General features: G+C 45.7%; 1 protein-coding gene and 1 non-coding gene across 3 annotated transcripts; both read left to right on the top strand.

The window, feature by feature from the left end:
- The first annotated feature begins 1872 nt into the window (after positions 1-1872).
- On the top strand, positions 1873-17102 carry gpatch1 (G patch domain containing 1). 2 transcript variants are annotated; one of them, XM_035396623.1, is made up of 21 exons: positions 2326-2486; positions 2748-2824; positions 3771-3905; positions 4091-4176; positions 4428-4588; positions 5193-5290; positions 5460-5518; positions 6009-6254; positions 6799-6949; positions 7533-7612; positions 8306-8510; positions 11724-12068; positions 12479-12657; positions 12755-12882; positions 13247-13419; positions 13904-14082; positions 14837-15116; positions 15441-15548; positions 15655-15767; positions 16190-16344; positions 16675-17102. In XM_035396623.1, the coding sequence occupies exons 2-21, from the start codon at positions 2755-2757 to the stop codon at positions 16706-16708; spliced, it is 2985 nt and encodes a 994-aa protein (XP_035252514.1). In that variant the 5' UTR covers positions 2326-2486; positions 2748-2754; the 3' UTR covers positions 16709-17102. The 2 variants fall into 2 exon arrangements, with proteins under 2 accessions (XP_035252515.1, XP_035252514.1); XM_035396624.1 differs by lacking the exons at positions 2326-2486; positions 2748-2824 and adding an exon at positions 1873-1989.
- Positions 17103-21151: 4049 nt separating this feature from the next.
- trnat-agu lies at positions 21152-21225 on the top strand. The gene has a single exon. It is a non-coding gene; the product is annotated as a tRNA-Thr (tRNA).
- The last annotated feature ends 243 nt before the right edge of the window (positions 21226-21468 follow it).

Raw genomic sequence — 21468 nt, 5'->3', positions numbered from 1 at the left:
CGTCCTTCCCTGTGTCCCATTTGCGGTCAGACATTAATCTGATGGTTGTTTTTTGCTGGTCAAGAGGTATGGGCCTTTTTTTTTTACCCTTTTAAAAATGGAATTCACTCTATGATTGTTATTTTTTTTTTTTTTGTTGTTGCGTTTTATGTTGTTGATGATGATGATGATGATAGGGCTGGTGGTGATTTTGATGTTGTTTTGTAATTTCAGGAATTTAATTTCTGTACATTAAGGAAACATGTCCCCCTCAGAATGAATTACTGTGACCATTTATATGGTGCACTCTCACTTTAAGGACAAAATTGAGATGTGACCCCCCCTATGAGGGTCCAGTATTATGTTGGTGTTTACATCTACCCAGGGGAAGGATTTGGAGAACTTGTGAGCAGCAAGCACAAACGATGATGCATCATCACAACACGTTATTGATTACGACTTGCTTGTGTTTTAGTTTGAATGTAGATCTGGTTTCACACCAGGTCTAAGGACTTTACTTTGCATCATTTTGCATTCGTTTCCTTAGAAGGCACAAGGGAGTTATGAGATGGATTTAACATTTAAAAATCAACATCAGGTCAATGTTTGGGGGCATTTTGTACAATGTCCTTCAAAATGGTATGGATAAAATACATTTTAAAACTCCAGTGAAATTGACACTAATGGTTAATGGTTAATTTAACCTGTTGATTGTTTTTAGAGGAAAGCCCCAGTTTTGCATTGCAAACAGGCCTTCGTATGTTGCTCTGGAATGACCCCTATTGGGTGCAGTTTGCAGAGTGTATGTCAAGTAACTCAAAAGCAGCGTGTACGGCGACGTTATGTCTCCAAATTGTTACCCAATTATATCTATTCTTATTTTCAGTTTAAAGTACCTCCTGTGCCACCTGAGACTACTGCGTGCAAGGAAACAAGTACTGCATAAATCTGATACGTTTACAATTGTAACAAAAACTGTAGAATGAATCTGTTCATATGCACGGTCCTCTGGAAACATAGCATCGCTGAGAAACCTGCATTGGAGTTACTTGAAGTGCATTTTCCTCCTTCAGACCACAAATCTCTGAACGCCTCAAGCCAGTCATTATAAAGTCACCATATATCACCAGAAATTTGTGTATACTTCCATAAAATCCTGCATCACACACTAAGCGCTGTCTGGCGTAATCAGAAACAGAAAGTGAACTATCCCTTTAAGGTGTTTCAGATGTTCGGGATATAGGATGAGGGCCAGAATTACCCAGCCAGATCGAGAGAGAATTTGTCCAGGGACTGGAGAGACACCCATGCCCTTTGTAGTGAACAGCCTGAGAGTTTTTTTACTTTAGTTTTTGTCTCATGCAACAACAAAAAAAAAAAAAACGTAAGTTGATTGGCCGTTGACTCTTTTCGTGACTGAATAACTTTGGCCAGTGAATGTTTTGGCTTCCCGGTCTTTAATCACCTTGTCTCAATGCGATTCTTATTCTAGAGTCTGTCTGGCTGCTGCACAACGAACCAGATCAAACAGGAGGTTTTTCTTTGGTTCGGGCTGTTCTCCTGACTTGAACTGAGGTATTGGATTGGATGGATGTGTGTGTGGTGCATTTTGATGTGAGGTCTGGTTAAGCAGTCCCCACGGGATATCGATGATGTGCGTATTATGTGATTGTTTTTTTGACCTCTGAAGCATAGGTATGTTTAATTTCAATTTTGGCAGAGACACAATGCTGGACCACCTGGTATCGTGTAGTCAAACATCAAGTCTCACAAGCATGCTAGGCATTCTAGAAATCACATCATATAAAAATATCGGTGGTGACGTGTTTCATTCTCTGTCTTCCCTCAAACCTATGCATATGTTCTGAAGTTTGGACTGAGTGGACTGGGAAGGATGATGAGGATGATGATGAAGATGATGATGAAGATGGTGATGATGATGATGATGATGATGATCTTGTAGCTGCGCTGCACTGTGCCTCTGGAATCCAATCCCCAGCCATATCAGAGGTGCAGCTACAATTGGTTCTTTTAAATCGTATCTTAAAACTTACTTTCTTACTTACGTTCTCATGTGCCTATCCCTCTTAGGTTATTTATTTATTTATATTTTTTATTTATTTTTTATTGTAAAGCGCCCTGGGATGTACACATGAAGAGTGCTATATAAGAGCTTATTGTATTGTATTGTATGATGATGATGATGATGATAATTATTTTTATTTTTCATTCAGTGCCATGTATCATAAAAATGTCCAGCCTGTGTGCACTTATAAGACACCATTCATTTAAAAAAAGGCAAATCAAAGATATACACCATCCAAGAGGCACTGACATAAATTATAAAGATGAGGAGGATGAACCAGTCGAAATGTCGTCCTCGCTGACACGGACAGAACCATTCTCGCAGTTCTAACACTTCACCACAAGAGGGTGGTATAGTACTTTCAGAGCAGAGTGAGACCGTGGACGTATAACCTGTTAGCTGTCTACAAGATCACGTCCAGGTAAATTAAGAGTTTGCATTCCATAGGAAATTCATATGAGTTTTTTTAAAAAAGGCCGATGCTTTTATTCAGAAAACATAGATATTCAAATATTTCATGTTTTTAATTTATTTATTCATGTTTTTTAATGTTTTAAAAACGTTTAAACGCTTGTTTTCACGAGGTCATCCACAACAGTAGATGGCAGACAGTTTGCAATAAAAGGACAGTTTAAATTGTTTGAGCAAGAAGTTTGAACCTGTCGGGCCACTGTCGTTGTAGTAGCAAAATGGCGTCTGACAGTGATGGTGAAGAAGATTTTGTGACTTATGGAACCCCTTTAGAACCTCTCGAAGAAGGTATTGAAACATTTATAACGTATATTTTCCAGCGGTCGTTTGTAGTAAGTGTTATTTCAGAATTATTGGTTGGCAGTATAGTTCCCGTCTTTCAGTAATCGCTAATAAGTGGTGAATGCTCACACTAGCCCGCTAGTTCGCTATCGTGCATGTCTTGCTAACTTATGCTAGGTATATTTAGTTGCTTGGGTAGCTAGTTATTAGCCAGATAGGATAATCTATTCCAACTGAAAGTCAACTAGCTAGGTACCAGCAGCAGTCTGCACTTTGTCAGTAGCTAATATTAAATCGATGATCAGATAAGTATAGCATGGTAGCTCGCCAGGTGATGTTACCGTAAAATTTATTTTCACCATGAAGAATCCCTAACTTGTTTGCATTCTGGGCGTATGTGACTACAAAGTGAATCTAACGCCGTTTTCGTCACAGCACTTTAAACGCCAGCTCTTCTAAAACTTAGCTTGAAGAGTGTCTGACCCGCTAGCGTAGACATGTTTTAGCACGGCGGTACAATTAGAAATAACATCTTTGGGGGGAAAGGCTATATGCTGTCACTATATTTAGATCGAGCCTACCATGCATACAAATAATTAAATAACAATCGACAGTCACCCCCTCAAAGTGACCGAATATATCATGTCAGGAAAATGACACTGTTAGCATTGAAGGCGATAGTCATACTGTAGCGTTACTCATTTAAAGATGACTCTGATGTTTATTTTCGAAGAAGGTGCAGTAGTGTGGACGCAATTTTGTCATAGGTACGTATGCTATGTGCACCAAGATGTTGTTAGCTGGTCGTCTTACTTTATGCTGTAATATTGACGTCAGAATCAATTAAGTTATTTTGCACGCTTGTGCCCTTAAAGAGATGTGAATCAGGCGTGTTTATTTCAGGGGTTTGCTTGTGTAAATAGTATCATTTGTGCGTTATTTCTATGTGAAGGTGAGCCCCTGAGGAAGCCGATCCCAATTCAGGATCAGATGGTCAAGGATGAGAAGGGACGCTTCAAGAGGTTCCATGGAGCCTTCACGGGTGGTTTTTCGGCTGGCTACTTCAACACTGTGGGATCCAAAGAAGGTTTGTGGTTGTTTTCTATTTTATTTATTCTCTGTATTATTTGTTGTTTGGTTGATTGGTGAACCATGTGTACTTGAAATTCTGCATTGTGTCGCAGTAGAAGGGGTGTTTACCTCAAAGCATCGGGTGAATGATATGGACTGCACTTAAATACAAACTCGAGACACAAACTTCTGTTTTTGTAGGATGGGCACCATCGACTTTTGTGTCGTCACGACAGCAGAAAGCGGAAAAACAAATGGTCAGACCTGAAGATTTCATGGATGAGGAGGTAACATTTTGGGCCTTGATTTTTTAAAATTGCTTTGGTCAGGGAACTGTATTTCATTTTCTAAACCAAATGAACATCTGTCAGATTTTGGTAGTGAATTTTGTTATTGCAGACAGGGAGACGGTTAAGTGTTAGCAGTTCTCACCCAAAACAAATGTATTTTTAATGACTGACCAGTTCTTCCTCCTAACATGTAGATCCATGCTTCACTAATTCTTCCTGTTCTTGTAACTGTTTGACATTCACTGTAGGATCTTGGTGAGCACGGCATAGCGCCCCGCGAGATCACCACCACGGATGACTTTGCGTCCGGGAGACGGGACCAGGTGCGGGACAAGGCCCGGGCAATCACCGCTCTCACCGCGCCCATCCCGGGGGACACTGTGCTGGAGGACCTTGTTGCTCCGGCCAGGTGCAGTGTGTGCATCACACTCACGCAGAGTCCTGTTAGGATAGCTGTGCCCAGGATGTAACAACAATGTTCAGATACTCTGCTGAACGTGTGGGCCCGAGGAGTGGAGTCTGTATGATTGTCAGAGGAATGATGTATGACAGAGGAGTGATGTGTGTATGCTGTGTGAGAGGAGTGATGTGTGTATGCTGTGTCAGAGGAGTGATGTCTGTATGCTGTGTCAGAGGAGTGATGTCTGTATGTTGTGTCAGAGGAGTGATGTGTGTATGCTGTGTCAGAGGAGTGATGTGTGTATGCTGTGTCAGAGGAGTGATGTGTGTATGCTGTGTCAGAGGAGTGATGTCTGTATGCTGTGTCAGAGGAGTGATGTGTGTATGCTGTGTCAGAGGAGTGATGTGTGTATGCTGTGTCAGAGGAATGATGTGTGTATGTTGTGTCAGAGGAGTGATGTGTGTATGCTGTGTGAGAGGAGTGATGTGTGTATGCTGTGTCAGAGGAGTGATGTGTGTATGCTGTGTCAGAGGAGTGATGTGTGTATGCTGTGTCAGAGGAGTGATGTGTGTATGCTGTGTCAGAGGAGTGATGTGTGTATGCTGTGTTTCAGGACTTCAGTGGGGGTTGAGCTGCTGAGAAAGATGGGGTGGAAAGAAGGGCAGGGTGTGGGGCCCCGTGTGAAGAGGAAACCTGCCAAACAGAAGAACGGTGAGTCCTCCTTTTACCAAAACATTTAACCTGTTTAACCAATAGCCTAAACAAATCCGTTTCCCTATAAATTAATCATGTAGTTAAATCAAATGGGTTCATTTCTCTCTGTTACAAAGACTCTTGCCCATTTACTGTCTCATTTGGCACTCTTCTCTGTTTCTCACAGATGCTGGGTTAAGAGGGTATGGTTGTGCTTTGCCACCGAATGGATCTGAGGAATCTGAGGTACCTGTGACTTCGTATGATGTTGTTGCACTGGGCTGAATGCTCATGTGTCTGCATAAATCAGGCATCATTATGGGTTAAAAAGTTGTTGGAAAATGGCCTTTGGGAGGCAGTGGACTAGGAGTGGAAAAGTCCAGGGTCTCCTGACACTTTGGTGGGCGCTGGTTGATGACCTCACATCAGTAACTCTTTGTTGCATCTACAAGATTCACTTTTCAGAAATTGTCACAAGATATCTACATACTTACCTGTGTATTCACCATGGTTGTGATGAAATTAGGGGATGTCCCCAGATGAATGCCTCTCAGAGGAAAGAGTGTGCAGAATATTAAGTAATATCTTTGTCCGCATAATTTACTATCTTGTTATATTAATCTATGCCTTCATTGAGATTTACTATTTATGGTGTTGAACTTGTTAATATTTTGTAAATATTAGCATGGTTATTAAATACCCAGCTGAATGACTGTTGTTGGTGTGGACTTGGCAGGAGGAGGAGGATGAATACGTCCCTGAAAACGTGACGTTTGCGCCGAAAGACGTCATGCCCATCGACTTCACCCCCAAAGACGACCTGCACGGGCTGGGGTACCGGGGCCTGAACCCGCAGCAGGCGCTGGTGGGCGGGTCCGGGGCGGGGCACTTTGACCTCTTCACCCTGGACTCGGACAGGGCCAGCAGCCTGCTGGGCGACTCCGGCCCTAAAAACAGGCGGAGGGGTGGGGTAGCGGGTCAGGTCAGTCCCGTTTCATATCTCCATTACATTACGTTACGTTTATTAGGCAGACGCTTTTATCCAAAGTGATGTGCAGTAAGTGTGTACCGAAGGTCATTGGAACAACTACAGAACACAGGTCCGATAAGGTGCAACACTCATTATGTAAGAGTTATTCGTAGCCATGAACACATTGAAGTCCAGTTCACACAGGAAGCATAGGTCAGAAAGTTATGGTTGGTCAAACTAGGAGGCATGACGACGAGCTACATCTCCAGTGTCATACCACGTGTCAGAGTCTTTTATATTAACTCAGTAAAAGCATAATGTGGCAACGTGGCTTGTGCCGGACTGCAGATTATAAAAGTAAACATTCACTTCTGAGGCACATCTGTGAATGTCTCTACAACAGACAATGTGTGTTGTAGGCAGTTCACAGTCCAGAAACACTGAGTCAGTGGGGGTAGAGACTGGGATGGTAGTTTGTGTCTGCCCTCGCGTTTTAGCAGGATCCATGTTTAATTGTGATTTGTATTTTGCGTATTTATTCGTTTTGGACCTGTAGGCGTTTGGTGTGGGGGCGCTGGAGGAGGAGGATGATGATATCTACCACAGAGACGCCCTCTCCAACTACGACACCGTGCTGGGGGGGGAGGAGCCAGGAGACGGGCTCTTCGGCTGGACGGCGCCACAGCAGTACAGAAACAAGAAAAAAGGTACCAGCCAATCAGAAATGGACAAACCTCCTCCATTCCAAATGGCTTGCATTTACTGCACTGTGTAGGTTGTGTTTTTATTTTACATAACCCAGTGCGACTAAAATGGGTCATACGTGCACTCGTATTCACCATAATGCCAACATATACACACTACAGTAGTTGTCCTTTGTGGATGAGACAGACCTCTATGGTACGTTACTGTAATTTGATGGTTTTACGTATTTCAGACTGACTCTGAAGTCGGAACTCCTTCACGATTATTTCTATCCCATTTGAGATTCCCTCTGAATAGGTCCATTGTGTCTTATCTCCGCAAGAGCTTCCTCGATGCAACAGCAAGACAATAATCGTTTTGTTCAGCTTTGGGGAAAAAGAGACTCATTTGTACCGCTGGTGTAGCTCTTAATCAGAATAACTCCTTAATTAAAAGGATGTCTTTTTTTTGTTATACTAGCCGTAAACAAAGGCTATCGTTGTCAGGGTAGATGCCTTTACAAATGTAAGTGTGAACACGTTGGACATGAATTCTGCTTCCTCTCATTTTACAGTCTCTGTCCTTGTGTTTCTCTCTCTCCATCAGCGCCCAGTAAAGACGCAGCTTATCTGGGTAAAATACTGGAGGGCTTCACCCTGGCTGCCAACCCCGTGGACAATAAAACCGTAGGCTTTTTTATTCCTCTCAGTTTGGTATCAAAGTCTGTGTCATAAATACAGTTTTATAAATGCGTGTGAAATTGCTCTGAAGTGTCTCAGACTGTGGGGACACAGTGGTGGTACTCTTCTGGCTTGTTCAGGCATGGATGTGCTAAACGTTCAGTGTTATTAAATGATTAAAGTTAAGAGTTTGGTATATGCTGAGTGGGGGGGGGGGCGTTAAGTTTCCCTTGCAGGTTACCCGCAGTCCACACCCTTTCATATCTAACCCATAAAGGATTTATGTGTTCAGAATCTGTTCTGACATGCTGTACACACTATATTAGCTGAGATTGAGTACACAAACGACAAATAAGCAAAACATTTTAATTTGGCCACTTCGTTTTCTCTGGCTCTCTGTTTATTAAAATAAGCACTTGGCATAAGCACATGGTATTTTTCCGGTGTGTTTTAAAAAATGTATTTATTATTTGATCGTTCACGAAAATAACTCACATGGTAGTCAATAGCTGCAGGCCTAGTGTGATTTGTATCATTACATTTACTTGTGAAACATTTTTCTTCCATCAATAAGTTGAAAAGTGAGAGAATATATATTTTTACCATTAGAATCCATAGCAGAATTTTCCTAATTTTTGTATGGTCCCTCATGTTGTAGTTTTTTGTTGTAAACCCCAAAATATTTTGTGAATATTGCAGATTTTCCCCCCTCCTGTGCTCCCGCGGGACTACAGACCAGTGCACTACTTCCGGCCCGTGGTGGACCTGTCCACCGTGAGCCCCCAGGTGGCCCAGGCCCTGCAGGCGTCGGTGGGGCACCTGTCCCAGGACTCCCAGCCTCAGGGGCGTCACCAGCTCGACTCCTCTCAGCGGAGAGAGCTGCTGGGGGAGTCGTCTCTGCAAGGTACTGTACCCAACCTCCACCTAACTTACACTGCTGCACCAGGGAGCAGGTACCCAACCTTTACCTGGGTTTGAGCTGCTTCACCAGGGAGCAGGTACCCAACCTTTACCTGCGTTTGTGCTGCTCCACCAGGGAGCAGGTGCCTCCACCAGTGGTCGCGCTAGCCCGTAGAATACTGCACCTTTGGAACGCAGGACATTTCATAATCTGCGCTTTACACTAATTCCCTTTGCGTTCTGATAAAAATAGTGCTCCTTAGAGCTATCCTATGACACTACTGTATTCCTGATGGCAATGCGGTCATTGTACTGACTATTCCGATTCTACCGCCTTATGGAGGTACAAAAAACGCGGTTTTGTAATTACGTTTTTTGTTTTATTTTTTTATATTATGTCCAGATTAAGTACACAACTATGAGAGCACAGGCTTCACATAAACCCAGGCTAACGATGCTACACCCCTCCCAATAAAACATGCATCCACTCATGACAGGCACAGCGTATTAGCCCTAATTAAGTCAAGTAACTGAATTTAAATTGGATGGCTGAGATGTAGCCTGCGTAATAAAGTCGAGGGAAAAAACAAAACCAGCGAACTTGAACTCGCGCCATCATGACTCCTACAATATAGCATGCCCTCGCACAGGCAGAAAATCATCAGCTGTACAACTTTAAAAGGGCAGCAATTTTTGTAAACAAAACTGCTTGCATCTCTACTGCCGAACATTATCAAACAAATCAAATGCATTGTGGTAAAAAAGCTAGCTAGAGAGCATGACCTCTCGTTTTCCACTTTTTATTCAAATTAAGTGCTTTCTTTGAATCTCGCAGTGCTACCAACGGCTGTGTAAATATTATGATCAATAAAAAACACAAATGTCAGAGCAAAATCTGCGTCTACGCAGTGTATTTTTTACCCTGTGTTTTGGCTCTTATCTGCGTAAAATACGCAGAATCCTGTGTTAACACGACCTCTGTGCTACCTGCCTGTCAGCTGCTCCTCCTGACACAGTGTGCCCACACAAGGCTTCTGCTGCTGTGAGAGTGTGTGTGCATGCCTGCGTGCGTGTGTGTGAGTGCATATATCTGAGTGTGTGTGTGTGTGTGTGTGTGTGCACGTGCACACACATGCATGAGAGAGAGAGGGGGAGAGAAAGAGAGGGAAGGAGGGAGAAAGGGAGGGAGGGGGAGCTAAAAAGAAATGCGCACAGATCCAGTTTGGACTGGAAGGTAAAGGTGTTTGGTAGAGCGCAGCGTTAAATAACTGTACCCACACACTGAGATGCGTGTAGGACTGTGTGTTTGTACTTGGCCTACTCAGTAAAACTCCCCCACTGTGTGAAGCAGCTTTGTGCTTCAGGTTCTATCAGCTGTCCTTACTTTACCTATGTTTGTGTATGTGTGTGTGTGTGTGTGGCCACCTTAGTGCTTTTGTGTGGGTGTGTGTGTGTGTGTGTGTGTTTGTGTGTGGCCACCTTAGTGCTTGTGTGTGTGTGTGTGTGTGGCCACCTTAGTGCTTTTGTGTGGGTGTGTGTGTGTGTGTGTGTGTTTGTGTGTGGCCACCTTAGTGCTTGTGTGTGTGTGTGTGTGGCCACCTCAGTGCTTTTGTGTGTGTGTGTGTGTGTGTGTGTGTGTGTGTGTGTGTGTGTACCTACCTGACACCCCGCAGAGAGTCAGCGTCAGTCACCCCGCTCCCCCTGCCTCCTCAGGCTGGTGTGGTGCAGCTGCGGTGAAGCCGCCATTTTCCTGCGGTGTTCCTCAGCCCCAGGATGCGCCGGATCATTTACACCGGCGGCCATGCCGGCTCTGTCCCTGCAGCCGCCGCCGCGTGACTCACTGGCACACCGTGTGCCGCGCGTGTAATTAGCGCCTTGGCGGCCTTAATGACTCTCTTCCCCGGCGCTCTGCGCCGCAAAGCCGGTCCCTCATGGCTGCTTATCGGCCCAAGGACGAACAAACAGTCCTGCAGCTACGCCTGTCGCGCCGCCAGCCTCAATATCCTTTACTGTTTATTTCTGAAGACATGAGGGTTGCTGGAGACTGACATGGTGATGTACCTTCTGGTGGTGTCAGGTCATCGCTGTTATTTGGTCATTTTAATGGGGAACTTTGCTCTATTTTGGTGTTGTTTAGTAGTGGTGGCCTAGCATTCTTACTTTTTGCCATGGCCTGCGTTTGACAAGTGCCTCTTTGACTGTGATATGAATCACCGTTACTATGCCGACGGTTACTTGTGCTCTTCAGTGTTTTTTTATTACACCTGTGCTCCTGGGTAATTTAAAGATACCTGTTTAGTGTTCATAAAAAAGTATTAAGAGAATTCTCCAGCTGCTCTGTGTGAGTGCGCAGTAAATGGCTGATGCTAATCTTTCTGGGATCACAGGTCTCCAGCTTGTTGTCAGGGCAAAGCCACAGCTCTTATCCTGATCTTCCAGTCAGGAAGTCCTCCAATATCCCACAGTGCCCCTGGGGGAAGAAAACGGAAGGCTTGTGAAGAACCATTCCCCTCAATTGAGCTTGTCAGGCTGTATTAAATGCTGATCTCCTGGCCACCTTTTAGACCGGGAGCATGAGGGACAGGGTTTCTGGAAGCTCAGATTCTCCCTGTCTGGTTCCCTTCCCCTGTGGAGTAAATTCAGATTTGACCTGCTAAGCTTCACAGCCTGTCTGTGCTTAGAATGGTCTCTACCCACACTGCATTGCTTTATTAAAATAATTGATTTACATTATGTATTTACAGTATGCATGTACTATTCTCCCCCTATTATTACTTAAATTCACTTTAAAAATCCTGTGTACATGAAAAGTCAGTTATATTTGCTTCCCCTTTTTGGGGTGTTCTGAGCATGTGCACTGGGTGATGTTCTGAGCGTGTGCAGTGGGTGATGTTCTGAGCGTGTGCAGTAGGGGATGTTCTGAGCGTGTGTGGTGGGATGACATTCTGAGCATGTGCAGTAGAGGATGTTCTGAGCATGTGCGGTATGGGATGTTCTGAGCATGTGCAGTGGTGACTTTCTGAGCGTGTGCACTGAGTGATGTTCTGAGCGTGTGCAGTGGGGGATGTTCTGAGCGTGTGCAGTGGGGGATGTTCTGAGCGTGTGCAGTGGGGGATGTTCTGAGCGTGTGTAGTGGGGGATGTTCTGAGCGTGTGCAGTGGGGGATGTACTGAGCGTGTGCAGTGGGGGGTGTTCTGACAGTGTTTGTGGTCTGCAGGGCCCAGCTCAGTCTTTGACCTGCTGGACGGTAAGGACAAGGAGCGTCTGGAGGGACTGCGGAAAGCAGCGCAGGAGAGGAAGCCTGAAGGCTCGTCCGAAGACCGGCGCGTGGCCATGGTGGCAGCGGGCGTGGCCGCCGCGGGTGCAGCTGCCGCCGCCGCCAGGGCCTCTTCCCAGCATGCCCTGTCCAGCCGCTTCCAGCCCGCGGGCGCTGAGCAGGCCCTGAGCGCCTGGAGCAGCCCTACGGCGCACTCCGCCGAGACCTTCAAGCCCTTCGACAAAACCCCGCACAAGCAAGCGCGCTACGACCTGTACATCAGCAAGCTGAAGCAGGGAGACAAAGGTAGAGCTCCCTCTCACAGGGACCGCCCTGCCAGTTTTCATCAGCACTGCTTTTTGGTTCAGTACGCCATTACAGATTACAAACATTACATTACATTGCATTAAAGGCATTTAGCAGATTCTCTTATCCAGAGCAACTTACACAACTTTTACATAGCATTTACATTGCACCCGTTCATACAGCTGGATATACTGTACACTGAAGCATTACAGGTTAAGCACCTTGCTCAAGGGTACAACGGCAGTGCCCTACCCACCGGGAATCGAACCTGTGACCTTCAGGTTACAAGACCGGTTCCTTACCCATTATACTACACTGCCGCCCACAAACACACGGTGAATGTTGTGTGTGGAGGACGCAGAAAATGTAAAATTTGGTTTTTTTAAAACGGCTGCCGCTGCTGTGTGCAGACGCTCTGGAGGCCAGCCTGGACCCCGGGATGACGGAGTGGGAGCGGGGGCGGGAGCAGGACGAGTTCGTGCGGGCCGCCATGCTCTACAAGCCCAGCAGCTCGTCCCTGAACAGCCGCTTCACCCGCGGCAAGCACGAGGACGACGGCAGCACCGTGGAGGTCCCGCGTGACCAGGAGGTGGGGCCCCCGGTGATGTCGTCAGCGCGGGCTCGGCCAATCGGACGGCCCCGGGAGCGATGATGTAATCCCCTCTGCCCTTCTCCCTCCCTCTCAGGGTGACGCTGACGACAAGCAGGCGGCGGTGAAGATGAAGATGTTCGGCAAGCTGACGAGGGACACGTTTGAGTGGCACCCCGACACACTGCTCTGCAAACGCTTCAACATCCCTGACCCTTACCCCGAGTATGCTTATGAGTAATACAAATCATATTAAATAAAACATGTTAAATGTTGCACTTTTCATTATATCAAAAAAGAAATAGGTCCTTTAAATCAGATTGCAGTTTTCATTAACAATCTCATAGTGCTTTGCACTTACAGACTGCAGAGACGGAAGAATAAAGCATAGATTAAAATAAGGGCCCAGTTTTCAGCCCAGTCTGAAAATCAGAAATGTGCTCTGAACACAAACAAAAAGGAAGTGAGACCTGAAGGAGATTTGTGCATGTTCCTGTTCCCCTCTCGGGGCTGAATGCAGTTGCATTGGCACAGTCTCTGACCGAGCGTGCATCTTTTATTTACTAACCAGCTCCCGTTGAATTCCCAGGTCAGGGCTTGTGGGACTGCCCAAGGTAAAAAGAGACAAGTTCTCCGTGTTCAATTTCTTAACCATGACGGACGGCGGCGGCGGCGGCGGCGGCGGCGGCGGCGGCGGGGGGGGCAGCAGCACCAGTGGGAGGACCGAAGCGCAGGGTCCGCGTGGGCCTGCCGCCCCTCACGGTATGGCACAGAGCTCCGGCGTCGTGCCTGTGCGGGGGCTCGGACGCGTTCGCTGCCCCTGCGCGCTCTTACGCTGCGGTTTCTGCGTCCTTTCCTTTAACTTCGCGGTGCTCCGCGAACAAGCAGCCCTCGTTAAACGGCTGGGCTCCTGAAGAGTGACTCCCAGCATGCTTCTCTCCCACCGCCCGTGAGTCAGGCGTCGTGCTTCTCACGACACGGCATCTGAAAGGAGGTCACACTCGTCAGAACGGCCTAATTAAATGTGTCACCGCGCAACTGGGCGTCACTGTGTGCCAGCAGCATTTTTCTGCCCGTGCTGTTCTTTGTAATTATAAGTGTTCTTGTTATGCTGAAAGAGGCTGAAGTGTGACTGCTTTTCTGTAGTTAAATGGGTCACTTGGTGTGGACAGGCTTTGTGGGTGAATGGGGATAGGGGTGGAGTGATTATGAGGTGTGTCCGTCCTTCCTCTCCCTGTTCGAGCAGGTGCCCCCAAACCTGCAGAACCGGCGAAGAGGTCGAGGTGGGACGTGTCGGCCCAAGCCAGCGAGGCGAAGGACCCCCTGAGCGAGTTCCTGAGCGAGGCTCGCTGCCTGGCCTCGTCCACACCGCAAGAGCAGGGCAGCCAGGAGGGCGGCGCCCCAGCACCAGACACTGCTGCAGAGGTACTGACCTACTGACACTCACTGACCTACTACTGACACCCAGCACCAGACACTGCCTCAGAGGTGCTGACCTACTGATGCACTACTGACCTACTACTGACACCCAGCACCAGACACTAACGCGGAGGTACTGACTTACTGACACACTACTGACCTACTACTGACACCCAACACCAGACACTAACGCGGAGGTACTGACCTACTGATGCACTACTGACCTACTACTGACACCCAGCACAAGACACTGCTGCGGAGGTACTGACCTACTGACACACTCACTGACCGACTACTGACACCCAGCACCGGACACTGCCACAGAGTGACACACACTTATTACACAGCCAAGGAACTACTGACACACTCACTTATTACAGAGCAGGAGGACTGATCTGTGTCTGTGAGTCTGTGACCCCATGACTGCTGGGGAGATTTCATTACCAGTGAAATGAAGGGGTTATTTGCTTTTACACTGTGGTGGGTTATGATATGCTGCGTCTGCAAGGCTCTTGATAAGAAGCCTCCTCAGAGTGAGAGCACTTTCCTGAAATTAAATAATGAGCCATGTTTTGATTTAGTTGTTGCGCTGATGGCAGATTGTTTTTGCTTGGGGGAGGAGGGCTTGTGATCATTATCTGTCTGTAATCACATCCTCATTGCTGGAAATGAGAATTACCTCGAGCACAGAAAGGATTTCACGCTCGGTGGTTAGAACACTCGTGGAGTTTTCTCTCTCTTATTTTTTTTTTCTCTGAAGTCGAAAGCGGAGCCGCAGCAGGAAGATGAGGAGGAGGAAGAGGAGACCCGGCCGCCCATGGATTTGTTCAAGGCCATCTTCGCCAGTTCATCCGACGAGAAGTCTTCCTCGTCGTCTGAGGGGGAGAGCGAGGACGAGCAGGAGGAAGGTGGCCAGGAACAGCCAGGGCCTCAGGCAGTGAGCCAGCCCAACACAGGCCCCCACCTGCCAGCTGCTGCAGCTCCACCCACCCCCACCCCAGCCCCGGTCCCGGCCCGGGCCCCCACCCCGGCCCAACAAGGTTAGAGCGGCGTGAACGTAACAAGCGCAGTCCCCTCACGCGCCGCCCATCTCGCGCTCTGCCAGGCGGCTCAGCCGGGTTCTGCGGGCGCTGGGCTGCTGGACTGGCGCTGCTCGTTTTGTGAAACGAGGCAAGCTGCTCAGAGACCAGGCTAAAGCTCCCAGTAATCCCCCCCACGCTCAGCGCAGTGCTTCACATTCAGATTCCCCACGCATGCAGCCCACCAGTGAAAGTAGGCGTACAGTGGGAGTGAATGAGAGAGCTTAGATAATGGTCAGTGGCATATACATGCTGATCTCATTTTTAATTTTTATTTTTCCACAGAAGTGAAAGCCGCCCCAGTGGCGAGTGGGTCCTCTGGCGTCCCTCCCCAGGGCCGGAGAGAGGAAGAGGAGGAGTTTGGGCCCAGACTGCCGCCTCCGTCATACCCTTGTCAGTTAAAGTTCATCCTCACGGTTGGCAGTTATGTAAACACGATATGTTTAATATCAGCTCTGCTCACTGTCTTCCACCTCATCCTTCCTTTCTTCACTTCCAGGGGGACAGCAGCTTTCCTCCTCAGTCCCTCCATCCAAGGAGGAAAAACACAAGAAGAAATGCAAAGAGAAGCACAAGGCCAAGAAGGAGCATAAACACAAGAAGGAGAAAAAGGTTTGCTGCAGGCGCATGTGCAGTCGCTGCATGATGTTGCATTACGGCAGTTGGCAGATGCGTACGGAGAGATTTAAACCGATGATGTTTTTACACGCAGTCCATTTGAACAGCTGGGTATTGTTTCTAAAGCAATTAAGCAATCAATATTTCTTTTATTTTATTATTATTATATGTTTTACAATGTTTACAACAGTGAAACAAACCAGGGCAACACTGTGATAGCCTTATAAGAAGTATTTGGGTTTCTAATACTTCTTATAATAAGCTTTGCCCAGCAGGCGTTTTCATCATATTTGGACAGCTTGTAAAACTTCCCTACTTTGGCGACAGTTTTTAGACTTTGCGAGGCGTACGCTTGGCTGGCTGGGTCCTCCTGGTGTCTCGTTTATCGGCCCTCTCTTTGCCCTGTGCTCTTTCAGCACAAGAAGAAGCACAGGAAGCACAAACACAAGGGAAAGCAGAAGAAGAAGAAGGCGGCGGAGGACTCCGGCAGCAGTTCCGGCGCCTCGGCGGACAGCGGCAGCGACTCGGACGACGGCCCTGGCGCTTTGTCGACCGAGGAGCTGCTGAAAAGGTCAGAGTTCACCGGCACTTCCTGTCGTCCCGCTGAGCGCCGGTGTCCAGTTTTCGCGGTCGGCTTTTCAGTCGCCGCGGACGTCGCGTTCGTGTTTCCGCAGGCGTCCGCCGTGACTTGTTGACGCAGGTGGTTACGACGTTGTGACTGTCTGCCTGCAAACAGGATAACTTAAAAAGTCACTGACACTGCGTTCAGTATAGGGAAGGAACTGTTAGCCTTTAATGCAGCTGACTGCACTCATCAAGGATGGCTGGGGCTACTGTATTCACTCACCCTGTACCTGACCTGTTTATTGACCTGTGATTTTTTTCCCCCCTTGTTTGACAGGCTGAAAACTCTCGGTGGGAAGAAGGTGCTTTGAATGCGCTGAAACGGAAGAAGTGCACGTGTCCTCTGTGAGGATGCCCTTTGGCTCACTGCTGTGGTGTTACATGGTGCTCAACGCATAGCATACGTTGTATTGCCCCGTTCAGAGCCCTGTACAGACGGATCCTCAGTTCCCTCAGACTGCAGCTGGGAACTGCTCAGTAGAGTGCCACAGGAATGGAAAGTGAATTATGATTCTTTATGATTCTTTATTTTACAGTTTCTAAAGACTGTAGATTTTCAAGTCGTCACCCATCAAGATGGTGGAGATTTTGTTTTTAAATAAATGCGAACTTGGCAGAGTGTAAATATTTGGACTTTTAATTTAGATATTTGGTTGTGGATTTTTGATGAAGTTTGTATTAAACATCGACATCTTGGGGTTTTAATTTCTGTTCATTGTACACTTCATATCTCCCACTGCAGCGGATTTCAAAGTGTACTACATATATGTCCGGTTTATATCCAAAATAGGAATGATCATAACTTTTGAAATTGCTGTCTTTAAGACTTGTGTGAACTACCTGCTCAGGTAACTAGATGAGGATGAGAAGAACAATTCCTGTACCTGAACGTTACCAAAATATTGTTATTTTAAGTGTGTATGTATAGGTATAGGGCCGCAGTGTGTGGCATAACAGGTAAGGAGCTGGGCTTGTTATTCAGATGGTCAGTTTATTTCCTAATAGGGGCTAACTGCCGTTGTACCCTTGAGCGATTGGTACTTAACCTGAGCTGCTTCAGTAAATATCCAGCAGTATAAATGGATTGCAATATAAATATGTTATGAATATATAGTTGTGCTTTCGAATGAAAAGCAAAATTCCATTTTGTCCAGGGGCGAAGATTCCCCCAGTGAAGGCCGACGTGTGGAAACGAAACGGTAGTTTAGTTTCAGTGTTTATTTTTGGAAGCAGTCCGCAGTATGCTCAATTAAAAATGTAGAGAACCATAGAGTGCTGATCGTCCAACAAATGTGTAGTAACCAGAGGAAGATTGTGCAATCCGGGAGCAGTGTTGAGCCTTTGGAGGAGCTGCTACTGAGGAGAGGACAGCAGCTTGGCTATCGCTCAGGGAAATCCATTAGGGATGTTGCTTAATTTCTAGGTTGCCGACCAAGCATGTCAGCTGTATTTTGAGCATCCTGGGTCATGTTAACAGCGTGCAATTTTAACACTTTCTTACCATATTTTAAAGGATTGTGTAAGTCCCTTGTTTGCTAATTATTTTTGCTATCCAGCTAGCTTCTCACATTTGCCTAGCTGGGTTTTCATTGTTAAAAGGGTAACTAATCTATCAAGCTCACTCACTTGAACATACGCTCTGTGACCAAAATTATCTGGACACCCCTTGATCTGGGGCTGTTTTTCATGGTTCTGTGCTTCCCCAACAGTTTGGGGAAGGCCCTTTCCTGTTTCAGCATGACAATGCCACCGGGCACACAGCGATGTCCATATAGAAATGGTTTGGTCGAGAATGGTGTGGAAAAACTTGACAGGCCTGCACAGAGCACTGGCATCAACCCCATCCAAGATCTTTGGGATCCGTTGGAAAGCCAACTGTGGGCCAGGCCTAATCGCCCAATCAGTGCCTGACCTCACTAATGCTCTTCTGGCTGAATGGAGGCAAATCCCTGCAGCAATGCTCCAACATCTAGTATAAAGCATTTCCAGAAGAGTGGAGGCTGTTAAAGCAGCAAAGATTTGACTAATTCCATGTTGCGATGTTGGATGTCAGGTGTCCACATACATTTGGCCATTTATGGTATATTTGTACTATATTTTTCAGGACAGTATGTCACTATACGGTAACCCTGGTACCCTCAGAGTTTGATTTTTCCCAAAGCAAATAGACATGATTGCTGTCTGTGTACATGCATGTGTGCATCTGTGTACATGCATGCATGTGTTAACATTAAAACAGCTTGAATAATCTAAGCAGTGTGAGCGTTATGATCTTGCAGATATATGTATGGATGTATATTGTCAGTAGTTCCTCAATACAAATGTAACATGCAAAACGTTCAGTATCGAGTGAGGAGATTTATAAGCAATCGGAGCATTAAAGTGTCATGTTCTCATTAAGTGGTAGTGGCTAAACTAATCTGTGTTGTTAAAGTTGTTTGCCAAAGTGAAGTACAGTCAACTGTCTGAACAGATTGCTTTGTTGAACAGATGGAATGCAAATCAGGGTGTGATGATCCTGATAATTGTTTTGAAAGAAGACGGCAGATCGTTTTTCACAAACTGCAATGAGGAACTTTTTTTTTTTTTTTTTTTTTGGATTTTGTCCCAACCCACATCTGCTGTCTGATGCTGCCAGGATGGGAATTGCATTGACGTGCCCTTTAAATTCCAGCTCTGGTCTGTTTCTCATTCCCTCATTCTCCCCCCCTGTCTCTTCACTTATTTACCATTTTCCTTTACCCCACAATACGGCTCGGAGTAAAGCTCCCTGCTGGTGTTTCAAATTTGAGATTCAGTTGACACACTGTGTGCCTTGTTACATCATTAAAAATGCTCAAAGCTGCTGTCCAAGAAATGTTCTGCCGTTCTAGTATTGCCATATGTTTCTCCCCGTGTGGAAATGAGTGACTGGGCGTATTAGGTAGAAATGGTTCAGTGGGGCCTAACCATATTTCATGCTCCTGGAGGCATTGTAAGTATGAGGCAATCCCATAATTAACAGGGCATTGTGCAGCTCCTGGATGCAGATTGATTGCAGAGACTGCTCAAAACTGCACAATCAAAAGCTTGCTTGTATGGCTATGGTTATAGAAAGGTGGTTTTCTGTGGGTGTGTGTCCATCTGTATTCAGCTGATGAACCCTTTTCTGGGCTGGTTTCCTGCTCTTTGGTGTATTTCAAGGGCACATTGGGTTTCTTCAGGTACACGTGTGCTTTAATGGTACATGCATCCCCCAAAGTCTCAGCCTTGCACCACATGGCATAAATCCTGACATGCTTAGGCTCATCAAAGGCAATAATAGACTTTGTGAGTTATACATGCATAGAGAACACAACACCATTTAGCTTGGTCTAGATTTCATGCATTTTAGCAGTATTTTAGGTCCTTTGACCTTCACATGAAAATGGAAGGTTGGAGCAATACGGCCTAATTGGGTGCAAATTCAATGCTAGTCCTTGACACTGTTCTCAGTTTTAGGATTCACACAGGTCTCTTAAGTGTTCCTATTGAGATCTATTATTGCTGACTTCTCTCTGCTCCCAGTTGGCATTGACACTGTTGCTAGGCAACAACAGCAATACAGAATGCACAGTGGGTTATAGACCCATGGCTTTCACTGAGATGGAGATGGGAGAAGAAATGTTTAATAAAAAGGTTGACTAAAGCATCTGAACATGACTAATGTCATTTTTCCCACTCTTCTGCTCTAAAACTGGTTGTTCAATTTATGCTCAGCCAGAAAACCAGTTATTTAAGAGCAAGTTTTACATGGTATATTGTGCAAAACACTGTAAAACTATGGACTACTACATTACTGGAACTAGACTACACAATTAGTCTTACAGTTATGGTTTTGCTGTGTGTTTTTTAACCTGCTACTTAAGAGAAACTTGAAGAAAGGTATGCCAGCATAAAGACAGCAGAAATAAAGTGATAAAAACAATGAACACAAAACATGCAAGGCAACTGAAAGTATGCAACCAAAGGCCTTTTAAACAAGTTAAATAAGTTTTTTCAGCACGTTATTCAATAGTAATGACGTCCTGTGCTCAAAGAAAGAACCTTTTTTCCAAACTCGATACAGCGGTTGATTCTAGTCTGACAGAAAGAAGAGATGCGAGAATTGTTCAAAATGAGTAAAAACACTCCAGGACGACTTAGTGGGTCTACACGGATATCAACACAAAGTTTGCAGAATGATGTATCTATTGTACATAACATAACGATATGTTTTACAAAATACATTGGTTCATTTTTGGTTTGTAGTCTGGATTGATGCTATGAATTAACAAAAAACTTTTTTGAACCATAAATTGGTTCCACACAAGCTAGCTAGTTATGCTGACATAGCCTTTCCATATGCATAGAATGTCATACGACAGCGATTATGACTTTGACCTCCTTCTTTCCTGGTGGGTCTAAGGTTAATTAGCTTGTTCGTCCTAACTTTAGTAAGCTCATCGCTAGCTAACTTTTATCTCGCTTTAGCGAAGGTCTTGGTGTTTGCCCCGTGGTGCTTGCATTGTTTTAACAACAATCTAATGTAGCTACTCTCAAGTGTTTCGTTAAAACATGCGTTTGGCTTCTGTTGTGAAATAAAGTTTGGCTTCTATGCTGAAATAAAGCTTACTTAGTGACAAGCAGTAGTTCGGTCTTGAAGAATGATTAGTCTTTTAAGAAGGAGGGCAATTGTTTCATCATTATTACTTAGCATCGGTTGAGAAGGCTTTTTTTCGCTCAAGATTCGCGGTGGCGCCGTGGCTTAGTTGGTTAAAGCGCCTGTCTAGTAAACAGGAGATCCTGGGTTCGAATCCCAGCGGTGCCTTTTTGTATGTTAAGAAATATTTGTGTTTTTGGTTGGTATAAATTATATTCAGACTCAGGCAAATGTATATATAAGTGATGGCTTCACTGAGTTGTATGTCACACAATTATTTGAGAAATAATATAGGACACAAATCAAATGTTTCATAATTGTATCAAATGTATAGGAATTTACATGATATTCAGCTATTCTATCATATCATCCCATCTCCAACAGCTTGTTATGTGACTTCAAAACTACATA

This window comes from Anguilla anguilla, chromosome 16 (assembly GCF_013347855.1).
Source record: "Anguilla anguilla isolate fAngAng1 chromosome 16, fAngAng1.pri, whole genome shotgun sequence".
Lineage (NCBI taxonomy): Eukaryota > Metazoa > Chordata > Actinopteri > Anguilliformes > Anguillidae > Anguilla > Anguilla anguilla.
This window is presented reverse-complemented; position numbering and strand designations above follow the sequence as displayed.